General features: G+C 41.8%; 1 protein-coding gene across 1 annotated transcript; it reads right to left on the reverse strand.

Moving 5' to 3' along the window:
* Nucleotides 1–2,446: 2,446 nt before the first annotated feature.
* SLC35A1 (solute carrier family 35 (CMP-sialic acid transporter), member A1) lies at nucleotides 2,447–15,507 on the reverse strand. The gene is made up of 7 exons (XM_010000516.1): nucleotides 15,334–15,507; nucleotides 9,728–9,887; nucleotides 9,194–9,346; nucleotides 8,325–8,391; nucleotides 5,005–5,181; nucleotides 3,963–4,097; nucleotides 2,447–2,721 (listed from the first exon to the last, which is right to left on the reverse strand). Exons 1-7 carry the CDS (start codon nucleotides 15,468–15,470, stop codon nucleotides 2,591–2,593), a joined length of 960 nt encoding a protein of 319 aa, XP_009998818.1. The 5' UTR covers nucleotides 15,471–15,507; the 3' UTR covers nucleotides 2,447–2,590.
* Between the last annotated feature and the right edge of the window lie 2,454 nt (nucleotides 15,508–17,961).

Consider the following 17,961-nt stretch of genomic DNA (forward strand, 5'->3'; position numbering starts at 1 on the left):
CCACCTTTATTTATTTATTTTTAACCTATTTCAAAAGCAATTACCTGGCTGATTTTGGTAGGAAATCCCATGTAAGTGTTAAGCTGTGTTGCCAGGGAAAAAAAATGTCAGTTAAATTGATGGAGCTGCACTCTGTAGTTGAATTTAAATGCTATAGGTATTCCTGCCTTTGAAGGTGGTTCCATGCATTCTTGGGAAGAACTAAGACAGCCCAAGCTACAAGGAAAATTTCAGTTCCTTATCCTGTAAAAAAAAATATTTCTCACACTGTGACAGCCTTCAAGGAACTATTTATTTGGAGGGAGGTTGATAAGAGTCCATCCCAGACACCAGCTGTGTAACAGCTAAGACATTGACAAGAAGAGTGGTATTTTCAAAGCAGCCTCTATCTAACCCAAGTGCAGTGGGAGGGAGAATTCCAGCAGTACCCTCAGGCTGCAATAGCCTGTGGTGCATGAAGATCTTAATGTTTTAGCCCTTACTAGATCATGGACTGGGCTGGACACCCCTTTCCAGCTTTGTTGACAAGTGTCCCTCTGCTGACACTGCAGTGGGCTCTCAACAGCTGCAGTGAGTTCTGCCAGCACTGGTGTTACTGGGTACTCAGATCATGTGTGTCTGACTCCCTGTGCCCTGCATGGGGACAGAGGATGTGCACAGTGTTCTCACCTCTGACAGGCTGCTAACTGCTGTCCTGACAGCTACACCCTCTTCAGGAGCAGTATCCTAAGATGACAGCTCTTCTTCTTTTCCAGGCAAGGCTCTGTCTCTTCCAAGCTGCACGCTCGGTTCTAGCTAATGGGATGAAACTTCTCGGCATTACACCTGTAACACAAATGTAACAAGGCTGTGTGCAATGTAAAGTCACATTTCTTAGCAAAATGAGTTTTTTTTCAAGAGAATATAAATACTTTCCTGTGTGTCATTGCTAATGCAGCCTGGAAACTCTCTGTCTGCTCTTGGGGGTCTGTATGGTCCATCATACCAACTGCAGAAGAGCCTGCCTTTGGGGGAGGCCAGGGCTGTCACAATTGCTTTCTCCCAGGTACTTGGTCGTGGATTTAAGACACTAGTCTACCTGGTATTTCCCATAAAAGAGGCTTGCTGTGTACTTAATTACCTTTGTAAATATCCTTTTGGTAGAGGAAGTGGAATTAACTGTGCAGCCCTAAGTGATCAAAGTTCTCCCCTTCTGTGGTTGCTGTTGTGTACTTGGGTTTAAGGGCTGGGCATCTTCAGGCACTCTACACAATGTAACAGACCACGCCTGAGAAATTTTTTCAGCCTTGTGCTGCTACCTCTTCAGTAAAATTAGCCACATCCTGTTCCTCACCCATTCCTCTGCCATGCCTCGCGGAGCAGGGACCAGAGGGTGTGCTGCCCAGCTGCTGGAACAAGCAGGGACCAGAGGGTGTGCTGCCCAGCTGGTGGAGCAGGAGCCTCTCCTTGCAGGCACAGCCAGGTGTGGCAGGTGGTGCCTGGGACCCCAGCCCTTAGTGCAGAGGAGAGGTGGGGTATCCTGTGGTACGCAGGGCAGGTGGCTCTGAAACACCCTACAACACCAAAGCTTTGACTCACCAGAGCAGCACTATGGGGACACGCTATTTGAATGCACAGAACAGCTGACAAAAGGCAGAGCTGAGCATCCTCTCCCACTGGAACAGAATTTAAGCACGTTACTGCTGATTAACTCATGGCTGAAAGAATCTAATCAGGATATAAACCTGGTCACATTTCTTACTCCACTTTGAATGTAAACAAGTTGTCCAAAGCACCAAAAGTCAGTTTGCTCAGTGCAGAGTTGCAGTCTCTGGAAGGGCTGAACTGAATGACACCTCAGAAAATGAGGTAAGAGGTTGAAATTATCCAGTTGGCACTCATAAATTAAATCAAAGCCTAACATGCATCACAGGAACTCTTTTTAAGCATTACTCTCATGCACAGAGCTTCAGAGATAAAATGTAGAGAAAAAAATACTCCAGTCAGACACTTTGTGTTGTCCCATTCATACTTAAGCCAGAGCTAACTATAGGCATCTGACTGCTTGGAGGGAAAACAAGACTATTAATTCATTCCATCATAAAGGCACTGGAGAAGTACTCTTCATCTTGTAGGTATCACCTAGAAGAGAAATTTTTCCTGTCCCTAATCAAACTGCAATTCCTAACTAGTGTAAGAGAAAACACTGGCAGTAATTGCTCTTTTTAATATATTTTTATGAAGCTTTTGGGCATTTCTGCCCTCAAAGGGCAAGACAGTTTATCAAATACACAAAGAACCAATATCCCTCCATTATATATATTATATACAGTTGAGTGTTCAGTTCATTCATTCTGTTTTCTTTGTAAATTGGCCTCTTCAGTGTCCCATGTGAGTGAAGACCTTCAATACCATCCCTGTCCAGCTCCTCAGCTCTCATGTAGCCCCAGCATCAGCCACTGGAAACTTCACATGTAAAACAGAACTAACTTCTGCTTTGAGTCTGCCCCACTTAAACCATTTTATGACTAGCTTAAGGCTAATTTTTTAAAAAATGCAGTTTGTGGGGTTTTTTTAAGTCTTTTATCTTTGTCCATTTTTATGGGCAATGTCACATAGAAATAAGTCTCTCTTTTGAGCTCGTAGTCTCTGATGGCTGAATTTTTGTGGTGTCTTGTCGAGGTAATCCATAGAGGTAAATAGAAACACAGACCAGTAAAGCACCCAGGGAGAAGGTAACAGCTGAAAGGAGACAAAAATAAGTTTATTTTTTTAAATAAATACACCTCCATTTAAGAAGAAACCTACAGAAGACTAAGCTGTATAAGTTATGACGATATCCAAATGATAATATTAAAGTTACTTTAAACATGACAACAAGCTGTTACTAATTGACAGAATCTAGATTAATCCTCTGTCACTGAGAACTCCCGAGTGTTTACACCTCCCAAACCATTTCAATTAGTGTCACATCAGCAAGAATGTGATGGTCAGAAAAGCAAGTGTGAGACATCTGTAGTTCCAGAGGCGACTTGACAGGCTTCCTTTACAGTAAGCTTGAGAACAAAGACACAGTGGATGGAATAAAGTAGCTTGTGATAACACACTTGGTTTGCCTTTTCAGTTCCAGATAGGGTTAAGAAATACTATCAACGAGGCTTTCACCAAGAGATCACCACCAGTGCAGGTTAGATTTGTGTCAAGCATCAAAAAAACCCATTCTGCACAAGTAAGTTTTAAATTACTTTTTCTTTTCATCCCTTGCTGTAAGGGATGATCTTTTTTTTCAGACAAACACTGGCGATTTTCTTCTTAAGCAAGTTTCATCTCACTAATGCCACATCAAAAGGCTATTTTTTTCATCATCACACCATACCATCTTTGGGTGACAGTAGGAAAGGACAGTAGTTTGCAGGACAGCACAAAGCAATCTGCTGTTTCCTCTCACCACATCAGTCACCACCCCAACTGCTGCTTGACTCGCCCTCACGTGGTGCTGGCCACAGCAAACAGGGAAATCAAAACTTAGCGGGTGTAACTGAACAGGGATGGGGCAAAGCCCTTGCAGGAACAGCAGAGGAATTAATTTGGCACTGGCTGAACTAAAACCAACAAGAAATTATGACTTATCAACAGCAGTGGTAGGTAAACAGCTGTATCACATACTAAACTGCATTGGAAAGTGATTCATACATAAAGCTGTATAAACACCTAAGGTGTTTAAATAGGAAGAAACCTTCCCACGTGCAACTGCAGGTGGCCTCTGAAGGAACCAACTGTGATACCTTTGAAGGCACAGGATCATCAGGCACCTTGTGCAACACAACAGGGACAATGCATTAGTGCACAGGAGTCCTGGAGAAGACTTAAAAGCAGAAGAAAAGCCGGAGGAGGCACAAAGGATTGCTTTGGCATGAAGTGCACACAGCCAGCCAGAAGGAAACCTGTGTATAAGGTCAAATCAGAGCCAAAAAGGTACTTACTTATCTGGAGGCCAAAGAGGAGGACTGATGCCACAGTAGAAATAACAATGGCTGCAGCTGCAGAGAAGCCTTTCATAATGTTATCTGTGTACTTAACAACCACTGAAGTGTAGAGGCCACCTACGCTGGCGAGAACTGGAAAGGAGGTATTTTTCTATTAGTAAAGGTGCAGTAGGTGACTCTTTAATGGAGCATTTTACTACACTGGTGTATTCTTTTGGGCTACCTTGTCCTGATTGGTGATTTAATGCAACATTCAGCAAAATGGGATGTCTACACAGCACCTAGATCAGATATAACTCATTTAAAGATGATCTACTCGCTACTCAGTCAAATCCCCCTCTGCTCTGGTGAAACCCTGCCTGGAGCACTGTGTCCAGGTCTGGGACCCCAGCATAAGAAGGACATGCAGCTGTTGGAGTGAGTCCAGAGGGGGTCAAGAAGAAAATCTCCTGTGAAGACAGGCTGAGAAAGTTGGGTTTGTTTAGCCTGGAGAAGAGAAGGCTCATGGGGAACCTCAGAGCAGCCTTCCAGTACCTGAAGGGTCTACAGGAAAGCTGAGGAGGGGCTTTTTACAAGGGCACGGAACGAGAGGTCAAAGGGGAATGGCTGTTAACTGGAAGAAGGGTGATTTAGATGGGATATTAGGAAGAAATTCCTTACTGTGAGGGAGGTGAGACACTGGAACAGGTTCCCCAGAGAATCTGTGGATGCTCCCTCCCTGGAAGTGTTCAAGGCCAGGTTGGATGGGGCTCTGAGCAACCTGGTCTAGTGGGATGTGTCCCTGCCCATGGCCCTAGACGATATTTAAGGTCCTTTCCAACTCAAACCATTGTATGATTCTGTAACTGAGGCTGCTGTTTCAGCACATTTTAAAACTGAACAAGTGAATAATTTCCAAGATAATTATACTCTAAAAAAACCCTCAAAACACAGTAAAGAACAGTGGGTTAGACTGCACTTGCAGTTCTGTGCAATCAGTTATATCATAGGTAAAAAAGCAAAACAGCATAACAAGACCCTAAAACCACAAGATACTTACAGATGACAAACCAGACGTAGTAAGTATAGCCATAGAAGAACCCCTTCTCAAGAACCTGAGCTCCATCTGACATGTAAACACCAAATAAAGTCACCACAATCCCAGATAAGTACATCTGAATATTCCTCACCCACAAGGAAGTATCTGAACTCTTTAAGACCTTCTCAAAATAAACTCCTAAAAAAAAAAAAAGTTTCAGTGAGATGAAATGTTTTCCTTATTGACTCATGGTTCATGGTGTTTCAAAGCCAGACAAAGCTACTGAAATAATTTTGTCCTACAGTCCAATTCACAAAGCTCCCACTGCAGAAGGTCCCAAAACACATCCTGCTACCATGTGTCTTTGAGAACAGGATAATTTTAATGGATGCATAACATCAAAAGTAGATTCTATTTCTCTTTACAGTTGTTTTAACAGTAAACCTCAGCACCAATTACAACTAATCCTCATTTATGTTTCATTTGTCAGGCTTCTGTCCAGCAGAGTTTCTTCTGTACAATTCCACACCAGGGAAAAAAAAAAAAAAAAGCAAGCAGCATTTTACTGATATTTTATCCCTAGGACATCATGTATTTTATTATGATGTACAACTTTTTTTTCTCCATTGGGATACTTAACAGTAAAAAATTAAACCAGAGGTGGGACTATATTACCTCAGCACTGAGACTGAACATTCCTCAGAAGCTTTGTGCTTGCAGAGCACTTGGCAGAGTGGTGATGTTCTGAAACCACAGCTTCAGGGCATTACAAGAACAAATCAAAACTGATGTCTTCTGCTAACTGAAGCTATGGATTGGTTTTGAATTAATGGAATTCACTTTAATCTAAAGCTCTCGTTCACAGTGCCACACTGATGAGCATTACTTTTATGCTCTGTATTACTGAAATTCCCCAAATACTTTTTCATTAATTCTACTCAGGAGATGTACGTCAGATTAAAAGGCCAATATCTGACATGGCCATCACTGGCTGCATTGTTAACCATTGCTCCCATACCAGGACACTGCTAATCTCTGGAATTTTCTTCCCATTCAAAACATAGGCAACAGTTTGCAGGACCCAGATCTTCTCAGCCACTTCTACAACTTCCTGGTGTGAGTCCTACTGACTAAGTGCTTGTTGCTGATTAATGTCACTCAAGATCTTTCATACAATATGATGTAAGTATATGGAACTGACAGAGGAAAGACCTGAGGGTTAGAAGCCTTAGGCCCACGCTCCTCCTCCTGAAATCACAGTTAGCTTCAAGGAAATTCTTGCTACTCTTCTATTAAGGAAAAATCCAATTTATAATTTAATACAGTATATAGAATATTTATGGAAAATAAATCAGATATTTAAATTTCAAGGGTTCAAAGAATAATAATATATTTCCTTTGTTTTCTTTCATACAAATACACATTTTTAAAGCCTCAACATCAACAAAAACCTAGCCTGGATGATGACTGCAGTGCTTAATAGAACCCACAGTAGTTTTCTGCCCACTGAGAAGACTCTCAGAGCACAGTCAGATGTAAACAATGTACCAGAGTATGACATGTACTTGTAAACTTCATAATTTGTTATAGAACAAGTAAGTCAACGAAATTACACTTTCCCCAAAAATACATTTAAAAAAATCACTCCACTGGGCAAGATGAAGGAAATAATGGGTGCTACTTAGGAGATATTATCCTTCAGTGCTGTTTCAAGTTAAAAAAGGTCTGCCATCTGTCCAAAGCTTTTGTATGCATGGTTGGGCTCCTGGATGCTTGAAAATTATCAGATCAGCATTTTGAAGAAAAAACTTTTTTCCAAGAGACAAAAAGCCACTTAATGGTTTTTGTTTGTTTTTTTTTTACTTTGACAGGTTAATATAAAACATGGTCAGTCCAGAAAGAGAAGGTTTAATGCCAAAACAACTTCCTCATGTGGGCGTAGGAAGCAAAAAGAGGAAACTGGTTTAAATAGGATTTATGTGTTCATCACATAAAGCCCCAAGGGCACAAAGAGCTCCAGGGCTGAAGTGCTGTGTCCTCCCAGCTGCCTCAGAGCTACAGATGTCAGTGAGGAAACACCCAAACTGCAATCCTTTTGCCGGAGAGGAAAACTTTGTGCCTAATCCTCCGGAGCTGCCCACATCAGCCCTTTCACTGGTCTGAACTTGCACACCTTTAGAAGCACAACTATGGTCCCACACTCTCAGAGAAAGCTGGAGAGCTTTAGACTGAAGGCTTCACTGTGAATGCCGTGTTTTGTCTCATGGCTTGGGAGCATCTACTAAAAATGAGTGAATTTATAATCTTCCAGAAAAAGCTGACTGAGTTCTACACAATTTTATTTAGTATTTCTGCTTCAAAGTGCCCATTTCACTGAAAAGACACCAAAGAACATCTTACTCTTTTTCCTCCCTGCCAGCAAGAATGTTTTCCAAGAGTAACAAGCATGTGCGTACAGCACAAGACTATTCTTGAATACAGTGCTAGAGGTGGGTGGTAGTACCTTGTTTTCTTACAGAGGGAGGGGGAAAAACCCAGTTTACAGACAGGAAAACAAGCCCCTGGGAACCAGATTTCAAATTTAAGTAGTAATTTGTATTATCTTATTTCTTAGCACCTGCTCTCCTGTCCTCCAGTTCTGGTGTCCTTCTGCAGAAGCCAGAGAAAAACTACTCTAAGGGGAAATGCTATTTGTAAAAAGACCCAAATAAAACAAACTATGTCAACAACAAAACCAAATCAAACAAAAAAAACCCCACAACCAATAATCCTTCATGGAGTTTGTCTAGGTTTCCTGCTATTCCATCTTGCTCTCTGCCTTACTTTTGCTCCTTCTGCATCTCAGTTAAGTATCTTCACCTACAGGACCACAGCAATCTGTATTTTGGAGCTGAGCTAGCACAAGCACTGAGTGAAGAACTTAGCTCCCCTTACAAAAAAAGGCAACTACTTCATGTGATCACCATAAGGGAGTTATTCACTGCAAAGCCAACTTGATAAAACTTAAGTACATTAATTCATTGTACTGAGTTATTATGGATGTTCCCCACAGATTTGTTCTAAGCATTTGAAAGATGCTTTGACTTGAAGACCAGCTTTCTAAGCTGCATCACATAAAACCAACAGTATGTGCTACTAGTCATTTGCTTGACAACTGGAGTAATCATGTAATGAATCTGTCATAATTACTGCAAGTAGAAGGTAATTGTGGGCAGAGGGGATAATGTCCTCTTAATCATATAATCAATGAGGACAGTTAACTGCTGTAGAATGTTCTGTTTTAAACATCATGAGATCTCCAGTCCTTTTGATGTGACCTGTGTACAGGAATAATACTATACCTGCAAATCCTGAACATAATACAGCAACAGCAATGGCTCCAAACCCTAGCAATGGATTCTGCTCCACCTGCAACATCAACCATTATTTTAAAAAGAATGCAACGCTTCAGTAATTTACAATCATCAATTCCAGAGCTACTTTGTTACGTGCAGCAAAATTATTAGCACTTCATTCCAATATAACATGTATTTGCTCAGCCAGAGCTGCCCTTCTGATTAGATCACTGTAGCTGATGTGTGGAGTTTCACTTCCTGCAGGTGCCCTTAGCAACCCCTGCAGTGCTCAGAAGCACCATCCACTTGGCTGGGGCTGCTCTTCCCAGCTGTGTGACCTGCCCTTCCCACTAAGGCACTGACCAGCAGCTAAGACCTAAGAAACAGAAGACACTGTTTTCTCCTAGAACAGAATTAGGTCAGCGTCTCTGAAGGGTGTGTTTAACTGACCCACACCCACAAGGCACTGGAATTTCACTCCTAATCCCACCAAGTGTTTTGATTCCAAGTTCTCTGCTCCAACAATTACACTGATCCCAGGGCCAAATGCTGGAAACACTGGACCACTCAGATACTCCTATGATGGTGCATTAGACTGATTATGATGGCAGTGGTAATTTATACTAATTGGAGCAACAAAGTGCCTTTCCAACAAGGGAGACTGGAGCAATACCACAAGACTGCCTGAACTGGTACACAATAAATGTAAATGATCAAACTAGTGTTTACGTTGAAGATGAAGTGGCTAGAAACAGGAAACAGGTGCTGCTGTGTGGAATGTCACAGACCTTGCCTTAATCCCAGCTGCTGTGAAATGAAATAAAGTATAAGGCAGTTTATTCTTCATCATGAAGTGGCAAAATGTAAACTCCCACCTGTACTTTGGTAGCCTGAGCAGGGTTCCACTGGACAAGGGTAACACCACCGCACAGCATGAAGACAGAGAACCACTGCAGCTTACTAAGGGTGCGGTTTAGCATCAGGACTGTACATAAAGCTGTACAAGGGATCTTCAGCTGGTATGTCACCTAAAGAAGATGGGAATATAGCACAGAGGATGTGGCTTTATCACCTCCTCCAAGACCAAGAAAACAAAATAGAAGATTCAAATACAGAGTGACAAAAATTTGAATTCACTGGTTTCCTACAGATCTTTGGGGTTTTGTACCACTGTCAAATGTATCAATGTGAATCTGAAGTGACTCTAGGAGTGAGTGAGTTAGCTCAGAAAAGCTGAGCTCTGCAACACAGTGTATGTTCTCAAGGAAAGCCAAGAGATGCTCTGTTGTATCACCAAGGCTGAAGAGAGTACCATGTGCTGGGCAGATAGATACCTAGCACACATGCTTCATGAAACTGTAAAAAAAAAATACATTTGCAGATCTGTTACTGACAAAAACATGTATTACCTGGTACACTGCTGCATCCAAGTTGCTAAGAGCCACAAATGCCATGTTATTTTGGAGAGCATACACCAAAGATGGAACACTTAATTTTAGCAATTCTTTATGACTTCCAAATACATTTTCTTTTAAAGATGTTATTAACCTTGCCAGACTTCCAGTTTCTCTGCAAAATAAAATATTAATGTAACTGAGGGCTCTCTTAAACTGGTATTTCAAAACAGAAATCAAATCAATTAATCCTCTGGGAAGGCTGAAAATTTGTTCTCAACGACCAGTTGTACCTTCTGCTCATTAAGAAAAATTAAGTGGGAAAAAACAATGAGGTTATCAACAAGTCAAAACCTCTGAAGATGAAGAAGACATTCTGAAATCAGGTTAGATGCATTAATGTGTAATAAATTAAACAACAACCATGAACACTGTAAACAGTGGAATGAGTTACCAAGTATACAGGCAGTGGGAGAGAAGGCTGTCATTGTATCTCTCTTCCCCTTTTTTTTGTTTGGGTTTTTTTTTGGCTATTAATATTTATATGTGATGTCAAATACCCATGATTTCCCAGATTCCCTTTAACCTGGGCCTGACAGTACATCCAAAAAAGATGGTATCCTTGCACACTACTGAGCTGGAAACACCTCATTCCTCAGCCAGCCCTGGGCTCCTTGCTTGTGCTGCAGGAGACACTGGACCTCAGGACATGTGATGAGGTCTGGCACGACGTGTGGCAGCTCCTTGTTGCCTTGAATCTTCACATGTCTCCTTCATGTAATTATAGTCTGAATAAGAGCAGGCAATGGGCAAGGGCATATTGCTTCTTGCTCCTTTCCCCTTTTGCAGCTTGCTCCTCAGCTTATTAAAGCTGACCACTGCATTGCTAGTTCTCCCTTACCGTTCATACATCCACCTGACATTTCTTGCTTACTTGTCACTGCTACTCAAGTCCTCCAGTTGCCTTCCCAAAACTCAAATCCCACATTTCTTCTTTCCATTCTTCTCTATTCTCCTGCTTGGCCACTGACAAATACCAACATACAAAATCACTCCTGTCCTCTCCCACAGGTCTCTCTCCACTTGCATCCAATATGATTCCTGAATTTAGCATTTCTTTTGCTTCCCTTACACACACAAACGGCTCACAACCTCCTTGGTGCCTCTGGAGCCCAATTCCCTACATTTCACCCAGGTCCCAACTTCTTCCTTTTTACAAATGTATGTCATCTACCTTCCCCAAACTCTTGCTATGCAAAATCTGCAACCTTTCTATGCCCCAGGCTCACTCATTAACCATCCTGTTCCTGCATATTCTCCATTCCTGATCAGCTGCTGACTCTGGTCCAGGTTCTTGAAGTTTTTCCCTCCAAAGATTTACATACTCTGCCATCTCGTTATCCTTCTATCCAAGTTTCTCTTCTCCCTTGCCTTCCTCCCTGCTTGGCACCAAGATACCTTTTCTCCTTTTCTGTGGTAAGAGTAGTCTTTATAGAGGCAACTGCGAGGGATTCTTTTTGTCATCTTCCCGTAACAAAGAGAACACACAAAACATCAGTGTCAGGGCAGTGCAGTTACCAAACAAAGGTCAATATGGTTTTCCACCCTCTTCTTGTACAAGCATGGTCACATGCGAAGCTCTCTGCTAACCTAAGGGGATATTTTGCTTGGGACAGGCTTGGTGACACCAAGCATGTCATGTTGGTGTCTTCCGCAAGACACGTCTGGCCACATGGAACAACACTGACACGAAAATCTATAGACAAGTAGCACCTAAAGTCTGCAATACAAGGAAGGGAAAAAGTTGATGCTTCAGCTCTCCATGGTTAACTGCACTAGATACAGAGCTACAGAAAATGTTGTGAGCCATTGACATTATAGGCAAAATTTCTGATTTACTCACTCCTCAATGTATTTATTATATTGCCCAGCACTGGAAGACAAGATTTACAAGAAAACCTACAGTTCCTGATAAGTACAGCTGGACTAAAGTACTTCTTTCTCGTATGTCTAACTGCAAATAAAATAAAATAATCACAGAAACAGTTCTAGTCTGTAAGAAGTCAAAAAATACCACACAGTAATGGCTTCTTCTATTTGTTCATACTAAAATGGGTTCAAGAACAGGAAATTAATATTTAAATTACAGCTACTTCTGTTGCAGACCATGTTCAGTGAAATCAGCTGATCACACATTTAAAGCCAAGTCACAGCAGTAACAGTAGTTTCTGTCTACTTTGACTTCTAGCATGGCATTTCAGAAAATAACAGATGTCCAGACAGCACCATTTTCACTTCAGTTTTTGAGAACAAAAAGATTAACTGCCCAACAGATCATCTTTGCAGTGGGTGTGCCTTCTGAAGCATGCACTAACCAAGAATCTCTAAGTTGAATTCAGTAGAAAGATGGGAGACAGATTTAAATCCACTTTAAAAAAAAAAAAGTTAAACCAAGCCTCTGTTTTCAGCTGATAATGCAAAGTGCCCAAAGTTGTACACTACAAAAATCAAAAAGAAAAATTATCTAGCTTGAATTCAGCATTCTTGATGTTGATCTAGATTCAACTTAAAAAAAACATCTTCTGTTTTTCTTCATAGGTCTGAATAAGGGAGAGATACTAAAAACAATCAGCTCTGTAACAGATACATCACATTTGTTAGAAAAGCTGAAGCTAAAACTAGAGTTCAGAAATCAGCTCTACTTTTCATCCTCCATTGCTAAGAAATTACACACCATCTAACAAAGCAGACAACGTAATAACCAGATGGTCAAGTAGACTTTAAATAAATAGGACAAGTTCAAAGTACAGTTGAGTAAACAGTTAACACAGCTTAAACTATCATAAACTTCCCCTTTGAAAGACAATATTCAGGCATTCAGAGTGTCTCCCAGGAGAAACCTTTAAAGTAAACACAGTGAAGGCACAGTGTAAGAATGTGTAAGAAAACAAATTCTGCAAACAGAACAATTTGAGAGTCATACTTCAGTATCCTGTATGTTGCAGTAATCAATGCTGGCTCCTTCAAAAAGAAGGTACCCACCCAAACGTATCCTGCTCTACAGAAAAAACAGAACCATCTTTTAACTGGTTTTTAAATGACAAAGGCACCTTGGTTGAGACAAATTGGTTAGGTCTTTAAAACTGGAGGAAGCTGTAAAGAAGACACTGAAGGAAACTATGTTGGAATTTATTCTGTCCAGCATATTCATAAGCAATCTAAAATGGGAGATTACTAGAAAATTGGCAATTTTTGCTGATGATACTCGATTATATGTGATAACCAAAAGGAAATCTGCAATAGTTGCCAAAGGGTCCATCACTACACCAAGCAGAATTTACCAGATCTCTTATCATCTGAGATATAGCTCAGTTATCTGAACAGCAAAGGAAGGCACCTGGACCCTCCAGCAAGCAAGAGAACCTACTGCAAAGAGGTGAGTGTGGCTATATGAATGGTGTCTGCTGGTGCTCATCTCTCCCTTTCTCAACTATGGAGGAAAAAACCCACTAGCTTACTAGCTCAGAATAGATATTGTAACATTCAAACTGCTCAGCGAGTCAGAGTCATCCCATTTTAATTGGCAAATAAAGCTCATTTGTCAGTAAAACAGGAATAATCATAGGAAATGACAACCCCAAAATACAGCAGCCATCTCTAAACCAGTTATGGGTATTTAGGAAAAAGATGCGAGTAGCTCTCTTGACAGTGCCAGCTCAAGCTTCACCAGTGTTCAGAGAGATGAGCAGAACATAGGAACATAAACCATGACAGGAAGGACCTCCACCCCTCTATCTAATGCCACAGCATATTTGCATCCTGAATTCTGTATACAGCTCTTGCTCCTGTTTCAAAAGGGTTATAACAATACTGGAAGTGCCATGGAGGTGGGTACCAGGATGATCACAGAAAAATTCGACTAGGACTCCCAGCTTAGAAAATAATTAAGTGATGCAAACACAATACATATCTGAAGAGATAAGAAAATAAAAATGAAGGGCGAAAGATGATTTCTTATGTCTGTGAACACAAGAAGACAGAATCCAGTGAAACTGCTAAATGAAGTGTTTACTAAAAAGTGCTTTTTCATACACTGTAAAATTGTATTGCAGAATTAATTTCACAGGTACAGTGGGGACTAAACTGGGCAGTCTCACAGAGGACAGGATCATTAGGGGCTACAGCCACAGTGTGCACACAGCCTCCAGCTGTAAAATGCTTCTGCCACCAGCTAAGGAAAGTTCAGCCCACCCTTGCCCTATTGCCTATACTTCTAAGCATCCCCTGCTGAATACTGTCAAAGAGAAGACAATGGGCTCCATGGATTTTTGGCTGTGTAGGGCTGTTCTGAAAACATAATAGACTTCTGAATTAAAAGCAATTGCCTTTTAAATTATTTCAGGAAAAAAAAGACCATTTGTACATTTATTGAACACAATATTATTGACCCCTGACAAAAGGCAGATTTCTTACCCTGCCGAACTAGGCCTCTCTGGTATACTACAAACAGCCTGGGTCCCAGGTGCATGAGAACAGACTTGAGAAATTACACACACAGATGAGGCCACCCACAGGTCCCCCACTATTGAGAAACGTGCTGCTGCAGTCTCCAGAAGGCAGGCTGGACTAGGATCCACACTGGCCACAACACTGTAAGAACCACAGCGCAACCACTCGTCAGCAGAGACACTTCTTCCAACATTTTCTGCTGGCAGAGCAAGAAGCCCAGAGTGTATGAAAAGAAAAACAGAAATTTGCCACAGGTTACACTTGCCTTTTAATGAAAGGTTAAACAAAAGGCAGCTTGCCACAGCTGCCTTACTAAGTCCAAGTATTGTCTCATTTCTAAAGCAAGTAAAATGCCATTTTCATGCTAAGTAGAAAAGATCTGATCAAAATCTGAAGTACACAATGTGACTTCATGATCCTCTATCACACAACAGCCATCCTTCTGATGTTCCAAAAGCCACAAAGAGATAGGGAGATCCTAAAAGAACAAATTCTACCACAACAGCAAGAACCCAGCTTTAGAATATTAAGATTCTTCCAAGGGACAATGCAGCACTGGGAAGCTGAGAGGAAAGGCAGAAGACAGATGGCCTCCCTCTTTCAGATGTTCACATGTGGACTAAAGCTCTAGTTCTTAGCAGCAGTCTGGGGTTACAGAAACTCTCATATTTTCTGACCATACAGCCTTTCAGCTCTGATTCCCAAGGTCAGCAGAGACGGCAAAATGTCTGTCTAACATTGTTTGGGAAAATCTATGAGTAGGAACATTCCAATTTTATACGACTCGGCAGATAATGGCTCACAGTCCAGTTTTCATCTACACCAGTATTTTAAAAACCCAAAGCATCGTAGGTAATCCATGCTGACATTCTGAACCTATCCCAAAGCATACAAAAATAGAAAATATGCAGGAAGGACACACCTGAACATTGTGATGTTTACAAAGCAGTTTCAGTTGAGGACCCACAAGCTCTAACCCGCTCTGAAATGAGTCTTCCACAGCATGGCTATCCAGCCACGTTCTCCAACATATCTGTATTTCAGTATCTGAGAATCTGAGGTTAGAAGCTGGGATTCATTTCCAAAATACTGATTAGCTTTCTCCTACTTACCTAGCCAAGATGCCCACACTCAGGAACAACTTGATCACTTCAGTGATGCACACAGCTGTTGTTGAGAAGTACAGCTCTGCCTCCACTGTCCTTGTGTACCGCATTGCCACCGTGTATGCTGCAGCAACCAGGGTCATCACTGTGAGGCAATACAACTTGAATGGTAAGCTGACATTTTCTGAAAGAAAACAAAGATGAAAACTCGGCATGGCCTCCCTTTTAATTTAAGAACTGAAACAGGGTGTTCTGCAGCTGGAGGACTGGATCAAATACTCCTGTGGCAGCACCCAATAATTACAATGTTGTGACACAGCTCCTATAAAACGTTTAACTTAAATTTTTAAGTCTCTTCTCAAAGAAGCTTGTATAGGAACTCCAGGTGTTTGAAAAGAAGATGTCCTCTTGCCATCATAATCATCATTCTAGAAAAGCTAATCATAGACTAATATTTATCTAATAGGAATCAGAAAGTCTGAAATGGCAGCTGCTCCTCTCCACATAGTATAGTGAAGTCTGACACAGCAGTGGCAGAGTAGTAAAAGCAAAAAGGAAAAGTTCCATATCAGCAAAGAAGGGAATCCGTCCAGCAAAGCTTAATAAATAAGGCAGTGCTTCTTTCAGCCTTGCTCTCCACCTCAGCAACAGAAGAAAATGTTGCTGATAACAGTGATGGGACATGACACAAAGCACTATCTTAAAAAATCGTTCACAGTAAGACTATTCAAGTAAATCAAACCATACAACGACTATGTATGACCTGTTACCTGCTCTGTCTTCCCTGCTCCTTTCCTACTACAAGAACAGCCATTCTTGTAACAGCATTGCCCTGGACCAACTACTATCCTGCAAAATTTGGGAGTTGGCCCATTCCAGATGTACTAGCAAAAGGCAGTTTTTCATACAGCTGCCCACTTCTAAGGCTTGAAGTTTCATGGGGTGGACAGTTCATTCCCATGTTAGAGAAGAACTAAGACTGCATTTGTACCAGTGAAGAGAACAGCACATGACTCCAAACAAGACTTCTCTGCACAAAGACATGACCTACAACATGAGGCACCAGCAAATGTGTCTGCAAAACCATTTTTCAAACTGGTAAACTATTCTTATGTATGGCATCCGGTGGGTGGATGTTAGTCATTTAGCAGCAGCTTTTGGACCATTGTATGTCCTGAATACCCTAAACAAATGTACTTTAATTGGTATAAGTTCACATTCCTTCTGCTGATTAGGGAATGAGCTAATAATAGATAAGCTCTGGGCAGATTTGTAATAGCTTTGTTAATTTAATATGGGAATATATTGCTGAACCCAGTGCAACTGATGTTTTGGTTCATTCTTCTTTCAAGCCAGCGATGTCTTCTATTGCATAACATTTCTGCAAGGTACAGTTAATACCTCCTGCTTCTGCAATAATTTAAATTAGCTACTTCCTTGTAGATAAAAATCTTACTCATGTCAGTAACCACTTTTAAAAAGCAGAGCAAATTAGTTTTTGGACTAACAGTGCTTAAAAGACTTACAAGCTGTAATCCATTTTTAAATTAAGTTTGGATTGCAGGGGAGAGATGAGGTGGGGGGGAATCCAAGGGTGTAACAACCAGGAAACAAAATTAACCCAGTCCAGTTTTTACAAAAAATTATTTCCCAATATTGTTTCTGTCAGCACTAAAATATAATTAGGAATGTATTTTTACACACTACTGAACTAAGTGTAATGCTTGCCTACATTAACTACTCTTTACAAATAAATAAGTGCCCTAATTTGGCAACAGTTTGCAAACCTGGGTAAACCAAATGCAGCAGGACACGATAATGAATCTAGTAACCATACTCGACAGTCCTAGTTATTGTGTTAAAAGGTACTTATAGTTAGATTCCAGCCAGAACCTTTCTCCAGCCTGGCTCACAGATCTGCATCAGTACCAGTGCAGCACTGGGAGCAGAAGGAAGATACACTTGGGGCACCCATCTCTTTGGCTGGTAAGAATGAACTTACACCAGCTATAAAGAAAAAAAAAATTAAAAATGGAATAAAACAAAATAAGAAAAAAAGAACAGCTAAACAAGCTGTTGTTTCTTTACCAGAGTTTCTCCTGCATGGAATAGAAGGATTTCCAGCCTGAGGACATACAGGGCCTCCCACACACCTCCAGAGCTGACAGAACCAGCCAGGACGTTCTCAAGTGGCAGCCCAAGGCACTGGCAGCAGAGCCCAGCAGCCTGCCGGGGCCCTGGGTCCCTCAGACCCGAGGGAAACTCCTGCTCCCGGGCCGGCCCCTCCGGGGTGACCCCCTCCAACACCCCTGCTGACAGGAACCTGTGCCAGGTGTGTGAAGCAGAGTGGTCCGAGTTGGAAGGGACCTTAAAGATCTATCGGTTCCAACCCCCCTGCACGGGCAGCGGCACCTTCCCCAGCCCCGAGCGCTCAGAGCCCCGTCCAGCCCGGCCTTCAGCACTCCCAGCGAGGGGGCGAAGCAGCCAGAGCCGGGGGGGCATCGCCTTCCTGAAGCCTTTAAGCCCACTTGGCTCGGGCGAGGGCTTTGCCTTCGGGAATACCGCGCTTCTGGCATCTCTGCGGGCTCTCCCGGACCGGCGGTGTGTTTTGGGGGGGTGCCCAGGAGCGGGGGA

This window comes from Chaetura pelagica, unplaced genomic scaffold (assembly GCF_000747805.2).
Source record: "Chaetura pelagica isolate M959 unplaced genomic scaffold, ChaPel_1.0 scaffold174, whole genome shotgun sequence".
Lineage (NCBI taxonomy): Eukaryota > Metazoa > Chordata > Aves > Apodiformes > Apodidae > Chaetura > Chaetura pelagica.